The sequence below is a fragment of the Eleutherodactylus coqui genome, chromosome 1 (assembly GCF_035609145.1).
Source record: "Eleutherodactylus coqui strain aEleCoq1 chromosome 1, aEleCoq1.hap1, whole genome shotgun sequence".
NCBI classification, from domain to species: domain Eukaryota; kingdom Metazoa; phylum Chordata; class Amphibia; order Anura; family Eleutherodactylidae; genus Eleutherodactylus; species Eleutherodactylus coqui.
This window is the reverse complement of record NC_089837.1, coordinates 476,264,443-476,289,234: the sequence shown is the minus strand read 5'-3', so window position 1 is coordinate 476,289,234 and position 24,792 is coordinate 476,264,443. Positions and strand designations below refer to the sequence as shown.

General features: G+C 47.9%; 1 protein-coding gene across 2 annotated transcripts; it reads right to left on the bottom strand.

The window, feature by feature from the left end:
- Positions 1-1,595: 1,595 nt before the first annotated feature.
- LOC136586411 (retinol dehydrogenase 7-like) lies at positions 1,596-22,796 on the bottom strand. Of its 2 annotated transcripts, XM_066584488.1 has the most exons (6): positions 22,500-22,796; positions 19,803-19,956; positions 19,185-19,526; positions 7,757-8,015; positions 2,608-2,771; positions 1,596-2,520 (listed from the first exon to the last, which is right to left on the bottom strand). In XM_066584488.1, exons 3-6 carry the CDS (start codon positions 19,495-19,497, stop codon positions 2,300-2,302), a joined length of 957 nt encoding a protein of 318 aa, XP_066440585.1. In that variant the 5' UTR covers positions 19,498-19,526; positions 19,803-19,956; positions 22,500-22,796; the 3' UTR covers positions 1,596-2,299. The 2 variants fall into 2 exon arrangements, with proteins under 2 accessions (XP_066440585.1, XP_066440580.1); XM_066584483.1 differs by lacking the exon at positions 19,803-19,956 and having other exon boundaries at positions 1,597-2,520; positions 22,500-22,794.
- Positions 22,797-24,792: the final 1,996 nt, after the last annotated feature.

Here is a 24,792-nt window from a genome sequence, read left to right as displayed (position 1 = left end):
CAGGACATACCAGACATTATTAACCCTTTCATTCCTGCAACTATCCAATACACATAAATCTAATACACTCCACAAACAAGACACTGACAAGACAGTGACATGAGACAGACATAGAACATTCAGGAGGAAACCCCATTAACTCTGGGCCACTACACTAGAGCTTCCATGACCGCTCGTAGTACATCTTGTTTCTAATCTAGAGGCGGTACAACAGGGTACTAGAGCCTCTGTACTTGCCCGTATCACATCTTGTATCCAAGCTAGAGGCGGTACAACAGAGTACTAGAGCCTCCATGCCCGCATGTATCACATCTGGTATCCAAACAAGAGGTGGTACAACAGGGTACTAGAGCCTCCATCCCTGCCTTAAACAGAGCACAGTCAACCCACACAGGAGTCCATATGCTTTATATACAACCACCTCTCCCAGATATACATAATATTCACAGCACCCCATAGCAAAAATCTTTGCAAACTGACAAATTATATTGCTAAAATAATGTATACAATGTCAAAATAGCGCCATAATAAATAAGAAAGTGCTATTATGATGAACTATCCCGTGGAATATCTAATCTGCAGCCTACCCCAAAATCCCAGTTTTTCTACTGTGTGCGGGATCTTATAGAATACTATTAGGCTGTATTTACATGGGCCTTAGTGAGTTGCACCTGATATTCTTGGGTGCAACTCTTATTGCACCACACATAGACACCTTCATAAGTCATTTTCCATGCAAGTTCTGTTCATGTTGGACATAGATAGAATTCAACCAAGATCATTGGCCGAGGAAATATGGCCTCACACTAAGGCAAGGTGCACATTACTGTATTTTGGGGGTGTTTGCTACCCGTGTAATTCCCTGGATAGCACATATGAGCATGGACACTATAACCAATTATTGCAAATATAAAGAAAGGTTTATAAAACATTTCCTGTGTAAGATGTGTCAGATATTCCACAAAAGTGGATGTCTAGTAATTGACTGATTTTGCAATAGTTTTTGTAGGGCTGTTTGTAAATAAACGCTCTCTCCCCACCCGATGGTATTCTGGGCTGCAGTGTATACATGCTCCACCTGGGCCATCTAGATGGGCGCTTAAGTATGAGATGCAGCCGCAAAATGCGTCACGGCTGCCTCTCGTTCATGCGATTTTTGGCTGTGATGCGGCCAGAGCGTTGTCAGCCAAAAATGGCTGCGCCCATGTGATGGAGCCCTAAGGGTCTGTTTACACCTGACGATTTGAATGAGCAACCTGTTTATACAGGCAGGTACATTGTTGACTTGTTTAAATAAGAAATCATTCAGGGTTCAGATTTACACGAGCGATGCGTTTTTTGCACGGCCGAAAACCACATGAACTAGAAGAAGCCACGGCTAAATCTCGCGTTCTCTCACCTATTCACTAGTCTGGGTGTGGCGTATAGACGCTGCAGCCCGGAATTCCTTCAGCCGGCATAAATCTTCAGCATGGCTTAATAGACAGCTGAACTGCTAGCCACTGCTAAACTCCTTCCCCTCCCCCTCTGTCAGCAGCTCCCATAGAAGCCTATGGGAGCCCATCAGCTGACTGTGGCTAAGATAGGGCAAGACCTATCTGTTTCAGCCGCATCAAAACACCGGCCGATATCCTATTATTGCGCCCACAATGTTTTGATGCAGCTAAAAAGCCATTTGAATTAATGTATTAGAATCCAGTGCTTCAGATGGTCACGATTTTCAGCCAACGTTTTATCAGGGCAAACTAAGGCCTAAAATTATATGAGAACAACTGATCAATTGGTATTTAAATTTAATTATTTTTGTGCCTGCATAAAACAATTTATCATTTGTCATTCGATAGTTGGTTGTGTTCACAATGAACGTTCATTTTTGCTTGTTTGAACCTTTTTTTGAACAATAATTTACCGTGTAAAAGGGCATTAAGCTATATTAATCCATTGAACAAGTGTAACAGAATACTCTTAATACTTTCACAGACCCATGCACACAATTACATTACATTTTATGAGTTGTATCTCTACATCATATAGATGTGATATATTCCTACCAAGAAGAACTGAAGCAGCGCAATGGAGTATGAATCCATTCTAATTTTTTAGAATGGCGTTCTTCCAAACCTTTATCACAATTATACACATTAACAGGGTGACATCTTGGGGTGAGACAACCCGGCACCCAGTAAGGTTGAGAATGAATCAATCTTAGGTCAGACTTAATAGAGAGATGAACACAACTCTCCACTGAAATTCACCCACTGGTGACTTTTATCTCATGTGCGATTGAGATATCAAAAGTCTATCTAAGATAGTATGCTGGTTTAGGTAATAATCGACAGAGCAGATAATCAGATAAGACAGTAGGTAGGTAAGACACTGGTATGTAATACAGCTTGCAGTCCAGACCCGGAGAATATCTTGCCCATGGATGTACAGCAGTCAGGGCATGCTCCATACAGTCCGTGACATGGTGGACTTTGGGGCTGGTATTCTCAGTTAGGTGAATTATGTTCTGGATATCTGTGTGTATAAGAAAAACAAAGGTAAGTCAAACATTATAGACATCAATAACATGTCATAAAAGCCTATTGTAATAGAATGCCTCACATTTCTGGTAGTACTGTTCACCAAAGTAATCCTTGATTTGTGAAGTAAGATTTGACCACAGTTGCTCCACAGACTTCACATGATTTTCTGACGAGCTCATTGGTGTCTTGAAACCGCCCGGTTCGATCATTGAGACCTTCACTCCAAAATCACGAAGTTCCCTTCTGCAAAGAGGATACAAAGCATATGAGAACATGGCAGCACAACCAGTATAAACCTAGGATCACCAGTGTAGTTTTTTATGATTGACTATATTCTAGCAAAGTCAAGGTGTTAGCTCCTTCTACTGGTTGGGATTAGAGACAGGGTCAGACTAGTAATAGTAATTAGCCCTGAGTGACTAATGACAGCATTCCGCCGATATATTTAGTTAAACATTAAAAAAATAATAGTGGTTTCTATTGCTCATTAGATCTCATGTAAGGGGCAATGGTCCTTCTCTTAAAGAGTGTTGCGGAGGTTTGGGGGTTGCTCCCTCTCAGATAGTCTGGTACTGGTTTTATAGGTGTTTCTCCATCTCCTTGCTCTGGTAGGAGTGATCTAGGTGAGACATGTTTTGGTCTGACCTATTTAGCTTGGCCTGATGCTCAGCTGAATTGCTGTTAATTCTGCAGTCTCACTTTGACTGACTGCAGTCCGAGCTGGTTCTGGATATCCTATTGACCCATAGCATATAAAGTCAAGTACTGCATTTGTTTTCCTTTTCCTCTTTGTTTTCTGTGTTATTCCTGTCCCACGTTGGGTTAACTAGTGGCGTGGTCAGGTGCGTCCTTGTCAGGACGGGTTGCCTGCATTTAGGCAGGTCCCTTTCCTGGTAAGGTTTATTAGGGATGGTGTTTCCCCTCTATTGCTAACTAGTAGCTTTATTGTTTAGCACGGTTTGGGTGCAGTATGTGTTTTACAGGTTTATGGATCCAGTTTGTCCCTTCTTGTACATAACAGAGGTTGTCTGGAACTTTGGGCGATTTTACCATTCAATGTCTATCCTCATATGATCGGACATCTGCCACTCAAGATTTCCACTAATCAGCTGATTCCCAGCACAGCTCTAACTGTGGACAGCACAGGAAGTAGATTTTGCTGTCTGTAGTGCAGTGGCTTTGGTTGGTATTGCATGCACAACCCTCATTGAATTCATTGAGCTGTGCCTGCAGTACTACAATGGGCTTCTGCAACATTGACATCGCTATCAGCATCCAGCGCTGACTAGATTGACAGTAGTGCCAGGCATCAGTTGATCGACAGGAATCCCAAGTGTTGAACCCTTAACGATTATCTATTAATGACCTAGCCTGAAGATAGGTCATCAGTAGAAAAAAAAACCAACCCAGATTTGGGAAAATCCCTTTAATTACTGGTGGATTAGCACAGTGGTGAGGGAGAGCAATGAATCACATGGTCTACAGCTTGCACCCTATTGTCATAAAATTAGCAGATGGAAATCAAGGAGTCCTTAAGCCGCTATTATACAATAGTTCTCTGTTGATGATTTGTGCTGCTGGAAATGGCACTGTACTGGGATGCCACAAGTGTTTTTCAGTCAGGCAAGCTGCTGTAACATCAGAAGGGGGTCTCATTCAAGCAAAAGGCTGTGACATCAGAAGTGGTTTCCAGTCAGGTGTTCTACTGTAACATCACAAGTGGGCTTCAGTTATGCAAGATGCTGTGACATCACAGTCGTGCTTTATTCATGTGATTTACTGTGATGTCACAAATAAGTCATTTAATTGCTGTGACATCACAAGTGGGTTTCATTTAGGTAAGCTTCCGGGAAATCAAAAATGGGTTTCCGTCAGATGATTTTCATTAATTGCTGAGACTGCACAAATTGGTTTCTGTTAAGTAATTTGATGTGACATCAGAAGCAAATTCCAGTCGGGTAATTATTGTGACCTCACAAGCTTGTTTCATTAAGATTTGGTGATATCACAAGTGTTCTCCAGTTAGGAATTTGCTGAGACATCACAAGTAAGTTTCAGTCAAGTAATTTGTTGTGATATCACAAGTGGGTTCCAGTGAGGTATTCTTCTGTGACACCACTAGTAAATTCCACTCAGGTATCGAATGTGACATCACCGATGGATTTTAGTCAGTCTATTGTGACATTACAGCTGTGTTTCGATTAGGTGACTGGCTGTGATATCACAAGTGATTTCCAGTCAGGTGTTCTACGTTAGCATCAAAAGTGGGCTTCACTTTGGAAATCACTTATGATGTCACAGCACATTACCTTTAATTGTTGTGACATCACAAGTAGATTTCATTCAGGTAACGCTGTGGATTGAGATTTTTGTTGAGCTGTATTTTACTGCTGTGACATCACCAAAGTGTTTCAGTCATGTAATTTGCTGTGACATCATACCGCCTGGATTTCTAGACTCAATTGCTGTCATCCACATGTGATCAATGAGACACTTTGTCTTTTGCCCCTTTTATTTAGTTTGTTGTTGTGGATTGTTATTGCATCTGCGACTTCTACTTTACATACTATGTGCATGATACCAATCACTTTTATCGTATGCCCCAGTGTATCTGTCCTTCAACTCAACTTAAAGGAGATGTCTCGAGGAAGCAGTTAATTTTTTTTTTTGCCCAGTCCCCCTTATTCAGCATACAAAACTAAGCACCCGTTTAAATGACTTTTAAAGCCGGTTTCTACTCACTGTTCCAGCGTTTCAGCAACTTTTAAAAACTTTTCCAAAGATGGCCGCCGGTTCTTCTCCCAAAGTGTACAGCCCTTGCTTCAGCCCGACGTGCGCGCTCCCGAGACGCCGCCAGCTGTGTCTCCATGGCAACCGGACGCATCGCAGCCGCCGACCAGACGCCCACCGCCAGGCAGCAGGTAAGCGGCGCTAGCCCCCGGCTCCCCAGCGCTAGTTCCCCCGGCGCAGCGGCAGCCCCCCCGGCCTAGCGACAGCCCCCCCGGCCTAGCGACAGCCCCCCCGGCCTAGCGACAGCCCCCCCCATCGCAGCGACAGCCCCCCCGGCCTAGCGCTAGCTCCCCCGGCGCAGCGGCAGCCCCCCCGGCCTAGCGACAGCCCCCCCCGGCCTAGCGCTAGCTCCCCCGGCCTAGCGACAGCCCCCCCCGGCCTAGCGCTAGCTCCCCCGGCCTAGCGACAGCCCCCCCGGCCTAGCGACAGCCCCCCCCATCGCAGCGACAGCCCCCCCCATCGCAGCGACAGCCCCCCCCATCGCAGCGACAGCCCCCCCCATCGCAGCGACAGCCCCCCCGGCCTAGCGCTAGCTCCCCCGGCGCAGCGGCAGCCCCCCCGGCCTAGCGACAGCCCCCCCCGGCCTAGCGCTAGCTCCCCCGGCCTAGCGACAGCCCCCCCGGCCTAGCGCTAGCTCCCCCGGCGCAGCGGCAGCCCCCCCGGCCTAGCGACAGCCCCCCCCCCCCCGGCGCAGCGGCAGCCCCCCCCGGCGCAGCCCGGCGCAGCGACAGCCCCCCCCCGACCCATCACTTACCTGGGAGGCTTCTCGGGGCGGCTGGGCTGGGCTGGTCTTCTCCGCTGGGCAGCTCCAGTTTCTGCACCTTCCTCTAACAGAGGATGGTGCAGAATGGCCGCTTCAGCGCGCTCCCGAGCAGTGACAGCTCGTCTGCGCATGCGCAGAAGAGCTGTAGCGGGGAGCACACTGAAGCGGCTCGTGCTGAATGGAGAAGACCGGACTGCGCAAGCGCGTCTAAAAAAGCAAGCTGCCAGCGAATTTAGACGGAACCATGGAGACGAGGACGCTAGCAACGGAACAGGTAAGTGGAATAACTTCTGTATGGCTCATATTTAATGCACAATGTACATTACAAAGTGCATTAATATGGCCATACGGAAGTGTATAACCCCACTTGGTTTCGCGAGACCACCCCTTTAACTTTGGCCTATGGCTTATTTATCGGTCTTGTTTTATTTCCCTATTACTAGAGGCTGCGATTTGCTCTTTTCTTCCAAGCTGAGCTCATTTGGTATGATCGCCACTACGGATAGATGTATCAGTATTTCACTCTCTTCGCTTCTACAGTCTTTCACTGCAGTGAGAGTGCATGCGTGAGGGTCTCTTTGGTGCAGCGCATACTGGTATTTGTTTTGGTGCGCATGCTGTAAGATTCCTACGGTGCATCTTTTTCTTCGTTGGCTTATCCCAGTGTACTCGCACGCATTTCCTGACACGTGTCACCTGTGAGGAGGTGGGCGATTGGAGAGATACGGTCACCTATTGGTTGGTGGAGCTGAGCCCCTGTAAATGAGTGGTGACTGCTGGAATATTTAACCCCTTAACACTACAGGATGTACATCTATGTCCTTCACGTTCCGGGAATTTATGAAGGGAGATCACAGGGCACTCCCACTCCACACAATGTGGGTGCAGGCTGTTTCTTACAGCCGGCACCCGCCTGCGACAGCTCCGATAAGCCGAACTGTTCATCTGAGCAATTAGCCATTTAAATCCCCTGACCAATGTTCAGGAGCCCATCTGGCCACTCCGCGATCAGATTGCGGGTTGCCATGTGGGTGTCATGGCAGCCGGGGGCCTTCAGAAAGATTGCCTGTCAGAACGCGGTATAATGTAATGCTATGACATTGCATCGTACTGCAGGAGCGATCAAAACACTGCATGTTCTTGTCTCTGGGGACTAATAAAAAAATGAAGAGAAGTTTTAAAAAGTTTTACTAATTCTTAAAAAATGAAAGGTAATAAAATTAAAAAAAAACAAAACACTTGCCAATAAAAGAATAATAAAAGAATCTAAATAAAACAGAAACACATATATGGTATCGTTGCATCCGTAAAAGTTTGATCAAAACAAACAATTAAAATGACGCCAGAATTGCGCTTTTTTTGGTCACCCTGTCTCCAAGAAAAAAATGTAATAAAAAGTGATCAAAAAGTTGTATGTACTCAAGAATGGTACCAACAGAAACTACAGCTCTTCTCGCAAAAATGAGCCCTCGCTTACAAAACAACATATCTGAATAGTGCGTTGATAAACATATGCTGCATGAAATTGTCTAATAAAACTAATGGAATGTCCTGAAATGCCTATAATCTGTGAAAGTATTCCACAGTCTGCATAGGTAATTGCAGAGTGTGAACAGGCTGTTACAAAAAGCTCAGCCTCAGTGGGAATTAGCTCAAGAATGTACTGGACCCTTACCTGAGACTATCAGAAAAAGCTTCAACTCCAAACTTAGATGGACAATATCCTCCTCCGACAACAGCCAGTCTTCCACAACAACTAGAAACATTTACAATTCGTCCTCTTGCTTTTATAATGAGAGGCAACAAGTGCACTGTCACATCAAAGGGACCCAGTAAATTCACATTCAACATCTTCGCAAAATGTGCTTTGGTTTGCCATGCATTAGGAGACAATGGAACTCCAAAACCAGCATTGTTCACAAGACCCCATAAACCTGAAAAATAAAAAAATAATGGTTAAAGGAAGTCTGTCACCTAATTTTAGTGAGATGAGCAGAAAACAGTTACATGTCAGCAGTAAGGATGAATCCATAGATATGCATCAGTTTCCAATTTGCCACCATTCCTAATAGGTGGTCCACCTCTGTCTGCGGTCCTTGCTCATTCCCTTCCCATTGCCTCAAAACTACACCTTTCTATCCTTCTTGATATTTCCAGCTCTGCTCGTTGGAGACCTAATGCGTTCCACCGCAATCATGCATGGTGACTGCTTCTCGGCCTCTCTAACATCACCACTCATGCACCTGATCACTCAGAACGCATGACATCTTCAGCAGGCGAAGCTAGAGGCGTCACTAAGGTCAGAAAGGCGATGGGAAGGGAGTCCACAATTGTCCGCATTGCAGACAATGGTGGACCCTCATTGGACGGTCCAGGATTAATTTGCATATGGCACATGACACTATTAAGGAGTGAGATCTCATGAATGGTAACCCACTGGAAACTGATGAATATATCTATGGATTTATCATAATAGCTCATTAGGTGACACTAAAATTAGGACTTCTTGTCCTACTCACTGGAGATCCAGAAAAAGCAACTATAATTCGAAGACTAATTAACACATTTCAATGAAATTTGGTCAGGAACCCCTCATTATGTGCTGAAATTATCCTTCGTTTGAGGTCGAGCAGGTCTAAATTAGATGCCCCATTTTTGCTGAACGCTCTGGTAAGTATGTTCAGTGCCACTGCAGCAGTTTCTTGCATGATGTTCCTTTTCAGTTCGACTTATTCCAGTAAACCTTCTCCTTCAGGAAACCCAACAACCAAAACTCAAATTAGGTGACTGCGGTGGCCAAAGTACTTTAGGAATAATTTGATCCCAAAAATGTTCAGATCTCAGGCATGGTCATATTGGAGGTGTGGCAGATTGCCCCATCCTCTTGTATGTATCTGGAGCTAGTTTTTTCCTTGTCCAATTGATTTACGAATGCGTAAAATCTCCAAACACACTGTATCTTGTCACAGTAATGTAAAAAAAATAAATAAATAAAAGAAAGGAAAGAAAAAGGCTAGTTATGCGTTGCCATGATATCGCACACTAGTTTTTTCAGGGTGAAGTAGGGTCTTATGGATTTAGTGAGGATTTTTAGCTGCCCACTTCCATTTTGAGAATTTGCACAGCCAGATAAGTGAAACTTTATGTGTAGAGATGAGCGAACGTACTCGTCCGAGCTTGATATTCGTTCGAGTATTAGCGTGTTCGAGATGCTCGTTACTAGAGGCGAGCACCACGCGATGTTCGAGTAACTTTCACTTTCATCTCTGAGGCGTTAGCGCGCTTTTCTGGCCAATAGAAAGACAGGGAAGGCATTACAACTTCCCCCTGCGACGTTCAAGCCCTATACCACCCCCCTGCAGTGAGTGGCTGGCGAGATCAGGTGTCACCCGAGTATATAAATCGGCCCCTCCCGCGGCTCGCCACAGATGCATTCTGACAGAGATCAGGGAAAGTGCTGCTGATGCCGGAGCTGCTGTAGGGAGAGTGTTAGGATTGATTTTAGGCTTCAAGAACCCCAACGGTCCTTCTTAGGGCCACATCTGACCGTGTGCAGTACTGTTGAGGCTGCTTTTTGCAGTGTTGCACTTTTTTTTTTTTTGTATATCGGCCGTGCAGAGCATTGCGTCCAGAGCATTGCGTCCTGCAGTAATTTTACATAGTCCAGGGCCAGTAGTGGTGAGGCAGGGACAGTGAAAGACATATACAGTCTATATAGGCAGTGGGCTTTTCCAAAAAAATTTGGGAAAAAAAATCTATTTGGGCTGCCTGTGACCATCCTCAGTGTACTGCGTCTCTGTTGGGGGTAGTTGTCCTAATTCATACGCAGCCAGCTAAGTGTTACAGCAGGCTTTCGCAAAATTCTTTCCTGGCTCTGCTGTGCATTCCATAAGTGAAGTCAGCCTCCAACCACAGGCCAATAAGCGGCACATTTAATTACAGCATTCTGTTTCTGCACTACTGGTAATACAGCATGCTGAGGGGTAGGGGTAGGCCTAGAGGACGTGGACGCGGGCGAGGACGCGGAGGCCCAAGTCAGGGTGTGGGCACAGGCCGAGCTCCTGATCCAGGTGTATCGCAGCCGACTGCTGCGGGATTAGGAGAGAGGCACGTTTCTGGCGTCCCCACATTCATCTCACAATTAATGGGTCCACCTTTACTAGAAAATGAGCAGTGTGAGCAGGTCCTGTCGTGGATGGCAGAAAGTGCATCCAGCAATCTATCGACCACCCAGAGTTCTGCGCCGTCCACTGCTGCAACTCTGAATCCTCTGGCTGCTGCTCCTCCTTCCTCCCAGCCTCCTCACTCCATTACAATGACACATTCTGAGGAGCAGGTAGACTCCCAGGAACTGTTCTCGGGCCCCTGCCCAGAATGGGCAGCAATGGTTCCGAATCCTCTCCCACTGGAGGAGTTTGTCGTGACCGATGCCCAACCTTTGGAAAGTTCCCGGGGTCCGGGGGATGAGGCTGGGGACTTCCGGCAACTGACTCAAGAGCTTTCAGTGGGTGAGGAGGACGATGACGATGAGACACAGTTGTCTATCACTCAGGTAGTAGTAATTGGAGTAAGTCCGAGGGAGGAGCGCACAGAGGATTCGGAGGAAGAGCAGCAGGACGATGAGGTGACTGACCCCACCTTGTTTGCTACGCCTACTGAGGACAGGTCTTCAGAGGGGGAGGCAAGTGCAGCAGCAGGGCAGGTTGGAAGAGGCAGTGCGGTGGCCAGGGGTAGAGGCAGGGCCAGACCGAATAATCCACCAACTGTTTCCCAAAGCGCCCCCTCACGCCATGCCACCCTGCAGAGGCTGAAGTGCTCAAAGGTGTGGCAGTTTTTCACTAAGAGTGCAGACGACCCACGAACAGTGGTGTGCAACCTTTGTCGCGTCAAGATCTGCCGGGGAGCCACCATCACCAGCCTCACCACCACCAGCATGCGCAGACATATGATGGCCAAGCACCCCACAAGGTGGGACGAAGGCGTTCACCGCCTCCGGTTTGCACCGCTGCCTCTCCCCCTGTACCCCAACCTGCCACTGAGATCCAACCCCCCTCTCAGGACACAGGCACTACCGTCTCCTGGCCTGTACCCACACCCTCACCTCCGCTGTCCTCGGTCCCATCCACCAATGTCTCTCAGCGCACCGTCCAGCCGTCGCTAGCGCAAGTGTTGGAGCACGAGCGCAAGTACGTCGCCACACACCCGCACACTCAAGCGTTAAACGTGCACATAGCCAAATTTATCAGCCTGGAGATGCTGCCGTATAGGGTTGTGGAAACGGAGGCTTTCAAAGGTATGATGGCGGCGGCGGCCCCGCGCTACTCAGTTCCCAGTCGCCACTACTTTTCCCAATGTGCTGTCCCAGCCCTGCACGACCACGTCTCCCGCAACATTGTACACGCCCTCACCAACGCGGTTACTGCCAAGGTCCACTTAACAACGGACACGTGGACAAGCACAGGCGGGCAGGGCCACTATATCTCCCTGACGACACATTGGGTGAATTTAGTGGAGGCTGGGACAGAGTCAGAGCCTGGGACCACTCACGTCCTACCCAGCCCCAGAATTGCGGGCCCCAGCTCGGTGGTGGTATCTGCGGCGGTGTATGCTTCCTCCACTAAACCACCACCCTCCTCCTCCTCCTCCTCCTCCTCCTACGCAACCTGTGTCTCGCAATCAAGATGTGTCAGCAGCAGCACGTCGGCCGCAGTCGGTGTCGCGCGGCATGGCAGCACAGCAGTGGGCAAGTGTCAGCAGGCCGTGCTGAAACTACTCAGCTTAGGAGATAAGAGGCACACGGCCCACGAACTGCTGCAGGGTTAGACAGAGCAGACCGACCGCTGGCTTGTGCCGCTGAGCCTCCAACCGGGCATGGTCGTGTGTGACAATGGCCGTAACCTGGTGGCGGCTCTGCAGCTTGGCAGCCTCACGCATGTGCCATGCCTTGCCCACGTCTTTAATTTGATGGTTCAGTGCTTGTCAGACCTGCTCGGAAAGGTGCGCCGGCTCTGCGCACATTTCCGCAAGTCCCACACGGACGCTGCCACCCTGTGCACCCTGCAACATCGGTTTCATCTGTCAGTGCACCGACTGCTGTGTGACGTGCCCACACGGTGGAACTCTACGCTCCACATGTTGGCCAGGCTCTATGAGCAGCGTAGATCTATAGTGGAATACCAACTCCAACATGGGCGGCGCAGTGGGAATCAGCCTCCTCAATTCTTTACAGAAGAGTGGGCCTGGTTGGCAGACATCTGCCAGGTCCTTGGAAACTTTGAGGAGTCTACCCAGATGGTGAGCGGCGAAGCTGCAATCATTAGCGTCACCATTCCTCTGCTATGCCTCTTGAGAAGTTCCCTGCAAAGCATAAAGGCAGACACTTTGCGCTCGGAAACAGAGGCGGGGGAAGACAGTATGTCGCTGGATAGTCAGAGCACCCTCCTGTCTATATCTCAGCACGTTGAGGAGGAGGAGGAGGAGGAGCATGAGGAGGATGAGGAGGAGGGGGAAGAGACAGCTTGGCCCACTGCTGAGGGTACCCATGCTGCTTGTCTGTCATCCTTTCAGCGTGTATGGCCTGAGGAGGAGGAGGAGGATCCTGAAAGTGATCTTCCTAGTGAGGACAGCCATGTGTTGCATACAGGTACCCTGGCACACATGGCTGACTTCATGTTAGGATGCCTTTCTCGTGACGCTCGCGTTACACGCATTCTGGCCACTACGGATTACTGGGTGTACACACTGCTCGACCCACGGTATAAGGAGAACCTTTCCACTCTCATACCCGAAGAGGAAAGGGGTTCGAGAGTGATGCTATACCACAGGACCCTGGCGGACAAGCTGATGGTAAAATTCCCATCCGACAGCGCTAGTGGACGAAGGCGCAGTTCCGAGGGCCAGGTAGCAGGGGAGGCACGGAGATCAGGCAGCATGTACAGCACAGGCAGGGGAACACTCTCTAAGGCCTTTGACAGCTTTCTGGCTCCCCAGCAAGACTGTGTCACCGCTCCCCAGCAAGACTGTTTCACCGCTCCCCAGTCAAGGCTGAGTCGGCGGGAGCACTGTAAAAGGATGGTGAGGGAGTACGTAGCCGATCGCACGACCCTCCTCCGTGAAGCCTATGCCCCCTACAACTACTGGGTGTCGAAGCTGGACACGTGGCCTGAACTCGCGCTGTATGCCCTGGAGGTGCTTGCTTGTCCTGCGGCTAGCGTCTTGTCAGAGAGAGTGTTTAGTGCGGCTGGGGGAATCATCACAGATAAGCGTACCCGCCTGTCAACCGACAGTGCCGACAGGCTTACACTCATCAAGATGAACAAAGCCTGGATTTCCCCAGACTTCTCTTCTCCACCAGCGGACAGCAGCGATACCTAAACAATACGTAGGCTGCACCCGCGGATGGAAGCATTGTTCTCTATCACCATCAAAAACGTGGACCTTTTAGCTTCATCAATCTGTGTATAATATTCATCCTCCTCCTCCTGCTCCTCCTCCTGAAACCTGACGTAATCACGCCGAACGGGCAATTTTTCTTAGGCCCACAAGGCTCAGTCATATAATTTTTGTAAACAATTTTTATACGTTTCAATGCTCATTAAAGCGTTGAAACTTGCACCTGAACCAATTTTTATTTTAACTGGGCTGCCTCCAGGCCTAATTACAAATTAAGCCACATTAACCAAAGTGATTAATGGGTTTCACCTGCCCTCTTGGTTGGGCATGGGCAATTTTTCTGACGTACATTAGTACTGTTGGTACACCAATTTTTTGGAGCCCTCGCCTACAGTGTAATCCAATTAATTTTTTGCCCACCTGCATTAAAGCTGACGTTACATCAGCTGTGCTGGGCACTGCAATGGGATATATTTATGTACCGCCGGTGGCTTCCTGGCACCCACCCATGCTGTGGGTCCACACGGAGTTGTAACTGCATGTGTCCACTTCTAAAGAACCCCAGTCTGACTGGGGCATGCAGTGTGGGCCGAAGCCCACCTGCATTAAACATGACATTACCTCAGCTGTGCTGGGCAATGCAATGGGATTTATTTATGTACCGCCGGTGGCTTCCTGGGACCCTCCCATGCTGTCGTTCCACACGGACTTCACAATAGGGAGTTGTACCTGCCTGTGTCTACTTATAAAGAACCCCAGTCTGACTGGGGCATGCAGTGTGGGCCGAAGCCCACATGCATTTAATCTGCCGTTAGCTCTGCTGTCCAGGGCACTGCAATGGGATACATTTATGTACAGCCGGTGGGTTCCAGGGAGCCACCCATGCTGTCGGTCCACACGGAGTTGTAACTGCATGTGTCCACTTCTAAAGAACCCCAGTCTGACTGGGGCATGCAGTGTGGGCCGAAGCCCACCTGCATTAAACATGACATTACCTCAGCTGTGCTGGGCAATGCAATGGGATATATTTATGTACCGCCGGTGGCTTCCTGGCACCCACCCATGTTGTCGGTCCACAGGGACTTCACAATAGAGAGTTGTACCTGCCTGTGTCTATGAATTAAAAACCCCGGTCAGGTTGGGGCATGCAGTTTGGGCCGAAGCGCACCTGCATTTAATCTGACGTTAGCTCTGCTGTCCAGGGCACTGCAATGGGATACATTTATGTACAGCCGGTGGGTTCCAGGGAGCCACCCATGCTGTGGGTGCACACGGAATTCCCATTGCGGAGTTGTACCTGCCTGTGACCATTTATAAAAAAACACGGTCTGACTGGGGCATGCAGACACCTTGACAGAATGAATAGTGTGTGGCACATAGGTTCCCCATTGCTATGCCCACGTGTGCAGCTCCTGTTGGCGGTGGCACAGGATTATATTTCTCATTGCTTCTGTACAGCATTGTGGGCTATCGGCCCGACCCTTTTAAAGAGGGTCGCTGCCTAGCCGTGCCAACCCTCTGCAGTGTGTGCCTGCGGTTCCTCCTCATGGCAGACGCACTTATAAATAGACATGAGGGTGGTGTGGCATGAGGGCAGCTGAAGGCTGCGCAGGGACACTTTGGTCGTGCGGGGGGGGGGGGGGGGGTTGGGCAGCATGTAACCCAGGAGAAGTGGCAGCGGAGTGTCATGCAGGCAGTGATTGTGCTTTGTGGGAGGTAGTGTGGTGCTTAGCTATGGTATGCATTGCTAATGAGGGCTTTTCAGAAGTAAAAATTGTTGGGAGGGGGGGGGCCCACTCTTGCCGCTATTGTGGCTTAATAGTGGGACCTGGGAACTTGAGATGCAGCCCAACATGTAGCCCCTCGCCTGCCCTATCCGTTGCTGTGTCGTTCCCATCACTTTCTTGAATTGCCGAGATTTTCACAAATGGAAACCTTAGCGAGCATCGGCGATATACAAAAATGCTCGGGTCGCCCATTGACTTCAATGGGGTTCGTTATTTGAAACGAACCCTCGAGCATCGCGAAAATTTCGTCCCGAGTAACGAGCACCCGAGCATTTTGGTGCTCGCTCATCTCTATTTATGTGTAAACCATGTGACATTGTGAATTTTTGGATTGTTGGCAACCAAAGCTTCCAACAGCAGAACACAATGCATTCATTTTAATCCACAGCTTTCAATTCATACACCTCAGACACTCAGTATACACGAAGATGAGCCTCTTTGCCACTCGTTGGCACATGTTCTTGGATGTCCTCATCTGCTGAGAAAATTTGCGTAGACTTTCTTCCAGAATCCAACCATCTGACTTTAGCATTCTGCATTATTTCTTGCAGCATTTTCATCCTGCCTCCATCATGCATGTCTAAACAACGTTCCTATTGCTTCCAGTTTCAGTACCACTATCTGAATACACATCTTTGAATTTATGTAGAAAAAAAGTCAGAAAGCCAGTTTGACATAACTTAAAGGGGTTGTCCCGCGGCGAAAGCAAAATTTTTTTTTTTAAATGGACCCCTGCATTGTGCCGTTAAAAAGAAAGCATTTGTTAGTTTTTAAAAAGTACATTTCGCTTACCTGCATCAGCATTCTGCAGCTTCTTCATTTCTTCTTTTAAAGATGGCGCCGCTGGTATTCTCCCACGGTGCACCGCGGGTCTTCCCATGGTGCACCGTGGAGTTTCTTCTTCTGTCTTCCGCGTTCCACTGCCGATACAGCCACCTCATTGGCTGATCGGCACCACGTGACGGAGGCGGAGCTTCGATGACGACGCGCAGACCAGCTCTCCGGCACGAGCGGCCCCATTCACCAGGCAGAAGACCGCACAACGCAAGCGCGTCTAAAGATGCCAGAAGACACTCAAAATTAGACGGCACCATGGTGACGGGGACGCCAACAACGGAGCAGGTAAGTGTATAACTTCTGTATGGCTCATATTTAATGCACGATGTATATTACAAAGTGCATTAATATGGCCATACAGAAGTGCTTAACCCCACTTGCTGCTGCGAGACAACCCCTTTAATGAATCCTGTTCTTCAATAGGTGCGCACAATAAGCACACGCTCTTGCACAGTATAATAAGACATGGGCAGCTATTGACTACATGACAGAAGCAACACATGGCTGTCGGGGTGGCATGGTGTACCGAGTGAGAAAGCCAGGCTAGCCGGACAAACTGCACCAGGCAAACCTTTTAGAGGCCAAGTACCCAAACTGCAACCCAAAACCCACTTCTTTACAGCAAAGTGCCAAGGGGCGGGCCTTATCAAGACGTATGATTTTACCCCCGTCATTCTAAAAAGGACAGGGCCACTTCAAAATAGACTGGGTGCAGATTTGACTGTTTTTTGGATGCGGAAATGCTGCAGAATGTCCTCAGTGGAAATTTCTGTGGAAAATCTGCAGCATTTCCGCATCCAAAAAGCAGTCAAAATCTGCACGCTGTCTGATTTGAAACAGCCCTGCCAAATTCCATCACAGATAAACAAACCCAAGCGGTAATAGTGACACCCCCACAGCGATAATAATGACCCCCCCAGCAATAAGTGACTCTCCCCAGCAGCCCCAGCGATAGTGTTCCCCCCCCCCCCCCCCCCAGAGGCCCCAGCAATACTAGTGACACCCCCTCCCTTCCCCTGCGGCCCCAGCAATAATGACATAGTGACATCCCACAGCAGCCCCCAGTATTAGTGAGACCCCACAGCGGCCCCAAGTAGTAATAGTGACACCCCACAGGAGCCCCCAGAATCAGTGACACCCGACAATGGCACCCCACAGCGGCCACCAGTGACACCCCACAGCGGCCCCCAGTAGTAATAGTGACACCCCACAGTGGCCCGTACTAGAAATAGTGACACCCCACAGCGGCCCGTACTAGAAATAGTGACACCCCACAGCGGCCCTCACTAGAAATAGTAACACCCCTCAGCGGCCCCCAGTGGTAATAGGGACACCCCACAGAGGCCTCCAGTATCACAGTAGCACCCCACAGTTCCCCCCAGTATCACAGCGACACCCCCTAGCAGCCCCCAGTAATAGTAACACCCCACAGCGACCCCAAGTAGTAATAGTGGCACCCCACAGAGGCCCCCAGTATCACAGTGGCAGCCCCCAGCGGCCCCCAGTATCACAGTGACACCCCACGGAGGACCCCTGTAGTAATAGTGACACCCCACGGAGGCCCCCCAGTAATAGTGACACCCCATGGAGGCCCCCCAGTAGTAATAGTGACACCCCATGGAGGCCCCCCAGTAGTAATAGTGACACCCCACAGAGGCCCCCAGTAGTAATAGTGACACCCCACGGAGGCCCCCCGTAGTAATAGTGACACCCCACAGAGGCCCCCCAGTAGTAATAGTGACACCCCACGGAGGCCCCCCAGTAGTAATAGTGACACCCCACGGAGGCCTCCAGTAGTAATAGTGACACCCCACGGAGGCCTCCAGTAGTAATAGTGACACCCCACGGAGGCCCCCCATAGTAATAGTGACACCCCACGGAGGCCCCCCAGTAGTAATAGTGACACCCCACAGTGGCCCCCAAGTAGTAATAGTGACACCCCACAGTGGCCCCCCAGTAGTAATAGTGACACCCCACAGTGGCCCCCCAGTAGTAATAGTGACACCCCACAGCGGCCCCCCAGTAGTAATAGTGACACCCCACAGCGGCCCCTCAGTAGTAATAGTGACACCCCACAGCGGCCCCTCAGTAGTAATAGTGACACCCCACAGCGGCCCCTCAGTAGTAATAGTGACACCCCACAGCGGCCCCTCAGTAGTAATAGTGACACCCCACAGCGGCCCCTCAGTAGTAATAGTGACACCCCACAGCGGCCCCCAGTAGTAATAGTGACACCCCACAGCAGCCCCCAGTAGTAATAGTGACACCCCACAGTGGCCCCAAGTATCACAGTGACACCCACAGTTGTCCCCAGTATAATAGTGACACCCCCCAGCAGCCTCCAGTGTAATAATGACATCCCACAGTGCCCCCCCATTCCCCACCCCCGAGACCCACATACTTACCACCTCCTTCTCTGCCTGGCGCAACACCAGCAGCGTTGATCGTAGGTGCACACTAACATCAGTGTGCTGCCGGACGCCTCCTCCCCCTCCTCCAAGTAGGAGACATCAGGGGAGGGGGGGAGGAGGATCCTGGCTACACATGGACGTCACAGTGTGCGCCGGAATCAGCGCAGATAGCAGCACTGCTGAGTGAATGCCGGAAGGGAAGCCACGGCCCCTACCAGTATTCACTATCGTGGCGAGCGTCTGATGGCGACGCATGCCAGCAGGGAGGGCTCTGCGTGCCACCTCTGGCATGCGTTCCATAGGTTCGCCACCACTGGACTAGATGCTCAGTCTTCCTTACCGATGACTGCCGCCAAGTAGACATTATTAGTAGCTTTAACGAGTGCTCAATGAATATGTTCTAAGAGGATCTGGATTTTTATTGAGTAACCAAATTTCATTCAAATCTGCTCATTAGTCTTGGAGTCATTACGGATTTTTGTGTGTCCTGTATATATTGTATTGTAGGTGCATAGGGACTCCTCAACTGGTCACTTTACATCAATCATCAATATGCTTCATAAATTGCATATATCCATCTCTCTTTATGATGATTACATGAACATGTTGGACCAGTGAGACGTTCTGACCAAGACATTCTAGTAATTTGTATATGTGAAGTATTATTTTATCTCACCTGCATCTCCAACAATATCAGTGGCCCACTTGGCAGCTGAGCTCACACTTCCACTGTCTGTAATATCTAACATTACAGTTTGCAGACGACTTGATGCCTCCTTCTTCAGGTTTTCGGCCCCTTTCTCTGTTAGGCACGCTGCCAGCACTTTCATTCCACGTTTGTCCAGTTGTTTGGCCAACAGATTTCCAAATCCGCTATCACATCCGGTAATGAATACATATTTATCAGAGAGTTTCTCCAGGATGTGACTCTGTCTGTACCATCTGTACAGGAGAAGGAGACCCACGAACACCAGTAGGGGGAGCCACATGGCAGAATGTGACAGTTTATCTCAGTTACCTGGAAAAGCAATGTGATAACTATCCGTCATATTTTTATATCTAATGACCACATTCAGTTCTTTGCATCAAAATGACACTGATGTTCATTAATAGTCATGTCTTTCTGAATTATTGGTACAAGTAAGTCTGTGTCACCCAAAATGATGAGACAAGTGGATCTGGGGAAGTTGGGTTCCTTAGAAAATCTACAGTAATATGCTGAGTCTTCTGATCAATTAATATTCTAGGGCCATGATTTATTTGAAATGGCAAGTAGATTGGTAAAGGGGCTTACCATTCTTTACCACTCTAAGAGGGGCCTCACACAGACTGATTCTAATTGCGAAAAACGCAATTTCCATCCGCAGACTTTCCACGTCAAAACGCAGCAGTGAAAGCCATGCACTTTTGATTTTTCCTTCACAATCACGGACACAAATTGCGTATTCCTTGAGTGGAGAGAAAAAAAAAATTGTAGCATGCTGTACTTTCCTCTGAACTCCACACAGACGGCCTCCATTGAAGTCAATGGAGGCGTCTGACCTGCAGCTCATACGCAATTACCATTGTGTAAGGGCTGTGGGTACCTGTGTAATGGCTAAGCAACGGCACGGAAATACAAACAAGGAAAGAAAAAAAAAAGAATCTGTACTGCGCATGACTGTTTGCGAGCTGCAGCGGCCATTCGCACTACAATTCAATCAGGAAGGCAGCATCACCAACCGATGGGCTCATTCACACAATCGATGGGAAAACACTTGTGATCCTAACACACGTTTGAGGATCACAATTTTACAGAATCAATGCGATTTTTAAAATCAAAAACACTTTGCATCGCCATGAAAAACGCATGTTGGCAAAACAATATGGGCAGAGTTTCTTCACTAAATATTGTGCTCACCCGTGTGAATGTAGCCTGGTGCAGAGCTTTCCCCTATCCCCAATTAGCCTGAATGTAGCTGCAGTTTCTGGGCGATTTAAGTGCTACAATCAGTGCACTTCAGGGACAGATCCGGAGCAGACACACAAACCCGTTGTGGGGAATTTTCAATGTGGTTTTGTGTGTATATCTGTAGGCATGTATTATAGCTTTCTCGCATACAGAAGCTGTAATTTTGGTGTGTGCCCCAGGAATGCAGTTGTTAAGGCTTTTACACTGTTCCTCACTATTTTTTCAAAAAGTGGAAGGGATCTAACATGTATGGCCCATCACATTTGTTAACATGCAAAAAAATATTTTAGTTTATATGACACTGTGAAAAGCCGGATTGTTCTCTATAGGGTAATTGGATATAGCTACACTGAAAACTTGTGCATTGTCTACTAGAGTAGATTCACCTCTGTATGACAATAAGATAGGAAGTAGAGGAAAGAGTTGCAGAATAGGAGATCAGTGTTTCCTCTATAGACTCCTGGTCTTTGTGTCATTGCACCCCTAGTGATAACTTAGCCCAGATTTTCTATTACATACATCTCGCATGTTGGTGAGCATGATTTCGGTCCGTAATTCATGACCTGATATGGCACTCACCCATGTAAAGTTAGCCTCAGAATGATATAACATAATGCAAAGGGAAGCCAAAATAGGTTTCCCTAACTATAAGACCTAACTTTTATTAAATATGTTAACTGTTAGGGAAACCTTTTTTGGTTCCCATTTGCCTTATAGGCAATTGTTCAGTAGTATTATCACATTCCTTGGAGTCTTTTATTAGGATGATACATCAGACACTAGGAACAGCATTTGGCCAGAAACATATTTTGCCCAGCTACATTATCACTGCCGTTTTTCTTTTTACTTAAACTTTTTTTCTCTTAAAGGGGTTGTCCCGCGGCAGCAAGTGGGTCTATACACTTCTGTATGGCCATATTAATGCACTTTGTAATGTACATTGTGCATTAATTATGAGCCATACAGAAGTTATAAAAAGTTTTTCACTTACCTGTTCCGTTGCTGGCGTCCCCGTCTCCATGGTTGCCGTCTAATTTTCGCCGTCTAATGGCCAAATTAGATGCGCTTGCGCAGTCCGGGTCTTCTGCTGTTCTCTATGGGGCTCCGTGTAGCTCCGTGTAGCTCCGCCCCGTCACGTGCCGATTCCAGCCAATCAGGAGGCTGGAATCGGCAATGGACCGCACAGAAGAGCTGCGGTCCACGGAAGGAGCAGACCCCGGCGGCCATCTTCAACCGGTAAGTATAGAAGTCACCGGAGCGCGGGGATTCAGGTAAGCGCTGTGCTGTTTTTTTTTTAAAGTCCCTGCATCGGGGTTGTCTCGCGCCGAACGGGGGGGGGGGGGGGGGGTTTGAAAAAAAAAAAACCCGTTTCGGCGCGGGACAACCCCTTTAAGGTGAATGCACACAAGCGGAAATTCCGCAGCAGGATTTCCAGCAGAATTTCCGCCTGTGCACGCTGCTATAGGATTGCCTATGCAGACGGACGCAATTTGAACGCGTGAAACTCATACAGTAAAAAAATGGCGGCATGTCCTATTTAAGTGCATGTCTTGCACAAAATCATCACCGCTAATGCGCCGGCTCTGCCCTGTGCATGTGCCAGGTTGGCGGCAGCCGGCACATAGCAGAGCTGAGGAGGAGACACCACAGGAGGTGAGCTGGGGCATGGGCCGTATCCCGCTGCAATAATTCTCACAGCAAGATCCGACTAGGACGTCTGCTTGAGCCCTTACTTTCTTGTTTGGTTAGGAACTGGTTGATAAATATTAGCTGATACATAATGGATACATAGTAATAAACATAATACCTACTTGACTCAAGAAATAGTAGTAACAATATAACATGTTATTTACATTGACACATTGTAGTCCTGACACCACCATCTGTTATATTACACACACACACAGAATAATGTAAGCTATCTGCTCTATACCTGATATACTGCAGCTAGTCGCTCAGGAACTCATTTACTTTAGCTAATAAATACAAAGGAAGTGAGTTGTCAGCTTTCACCGTCGTCGTCTACTACATAAAGCTCACCTCTATATATGACGATTCTGTAGGAGATCCCGTCCGGCACACGATCACTTCTCACTGAGAGCACAGAGGGCTATTTTCTCTTATAAATGCCAATCCTGCAGCAGAACTGGGAGGGGTATAACTAGAGATTACACATTGAATACGGGCCAAACCTTACACAACGGTTGTCCTAGCAAAAGTATTATGCTTTCTTGGAGTTACTTTGGGGACCTATCAACGTGCAGATTATTTCTGAAGGATGCACCTAAGGGTGGCTTCACACAAGCCTATGCATAAAAATACTTGCCCCTGCGCAGCATATCTGCACACTAGCTGATATAGCTAGCTTCGCCCGAGTTAATTTGATACAGGTGTTTACCTGTTTGCACGGAAAGTTTTATAAAGTGGTGGTTACTTTAGAGTAACCAAGTAATAAAATATGTAAACATATAGAGGAGCGTTAGATTCTCCCCAGGCTGCATGTACTGATGTCCCTCTGCAGAATGTGCCACCCTCCCACTCTCCTCACTTAGGACCTAAGGAATGCTTGCGCCAAATTTCACGCTTGTACGACACCGGGAAGTTACATTACAGAAGGGCGCACTTACTCTTGCAATTAGCATTAAATAATCAAGTTGCGCCCCCCTTACTTTTCTTATTTAGGACCTTAATTTTCCTACTTAGAACCTAAAGAATGCTCGGGCCAAATTTCATGCTTCTACGAGAAGTTACACTGCAAAAGTATTGGCACCCCTATGTAATGTAACTTCTCGTAGAAGCATAAAATTTGGCCCGAGCATTCTTTAGGTCTTAAGTAGGAAAATTAAGGTCTTAAATAAGAAAAGTAGGGGGGGGGGGGTCGCAACTTGATTATTTAATGCTAATTGCAAAAGTATTGGCACCCCTATGTAATTTGCATTGAATAATCAAGTAGTGACCCCTTTACTTTTCACATTTAGGACCTAAAGAATGCTTGTGCTAAATTTCATGTTTGTATGACACCGGGAAGTTAGAGAATTAGTGGTTGGTCATGTACGCGTGACATAATTATTCAAGCCTATAGAGCTCAAGATGTGTTCCATTTAATGCGTTTTACAGTGCGACAACTTCCCATTGCATATTTTCGTACCTCCCATAGATTCTATGGGATTTTTGCTGCGCTAAATGCAGGAAAATAGAGCAGGACCTAATTTGTGAACACGATTGTGAGAACAAACCCATTGAAATCAGGTGTGTCTTATAGAAATATTCCACCTGTGAAAAGTCCCTTATTCTGTGCATTTTCACAACATAATGATGGCATTCACTGTATATTGGATTTAACGATTTTTCTGCCTTGTAAAATAAAACAAAACCTCTACACATCTATGTTGGGCTGGTTTAACACAGCTGAGAGAATCTTTTGAATGCTCTAACTTTTTGCGTTCCCCGGAATGCATCACCCATTGATTTCGATGGGACCTTTCGTGCCTTGCTTGGCTCTCGCATGCCATGTAATGTGCATGGAAGTGCACTGTGAGGTTTCCCCATTAAAATCAAGGGAAAACACTTTCGATACTCTATCGTGCGAGAGGATTGGAAGTTCACAGATGCCATGTGAGGCGTCTTTGCCTGAAAGGAAAGGCTAGCTGTGATTGGTTCATGAGCACCGTGGCTCAGCCAATTAGACCCGACGCTTGATGAACCAATCCAGGTCATTCATTCACTCATTGAATGGCTGTGATTGGTTCATCGAGCGCTGGCTCTGATTGGTTCATAAGTGCCACGGCTCAGCCAATCACAGAAAGCCGTTCCTAGAGTCGGAGATTTTGATCCTCCAATCCAGAAAAGGGCTGTCAGAGGAATAAAGCAAATGCTGGAGGGGAAAAGGAGACGTGCTCTGGAGAGGACAGCGCCTCTTAGGTGATGTACTATTATTTTTAGTTTTTTTGATGCAGCTAGGGCTTAGTTTGGGCTTTTACAGTAGGATTTCCGATTGTAAAAGTTTTCATGCAATAGAACAGAAAGGGAAACATGGCTACAAAAAAAAATCAATTGCAAATCGCAGCTGTATAGAGCATGCCATGATTTTGTAGTCTCACAATGTCCCAGGCTACAAAATATTGCTTATGTGGAAGAGCCCATAGGTTCCATATACATGCGATCTGTAGCACTGTTGCATTGCAACAAAATTGCGCGATAAAGTCGCCTGTGCGGATGCGGTCTTAATGTGGTTGTTTTTAAGTAAGCTAGGTGGTAAATCCATGAGGACCACATAACACAGGCATTAAGACTTTTGCAGGCTTCAGAAAAAACTATTAAATTCTTCTAGCGG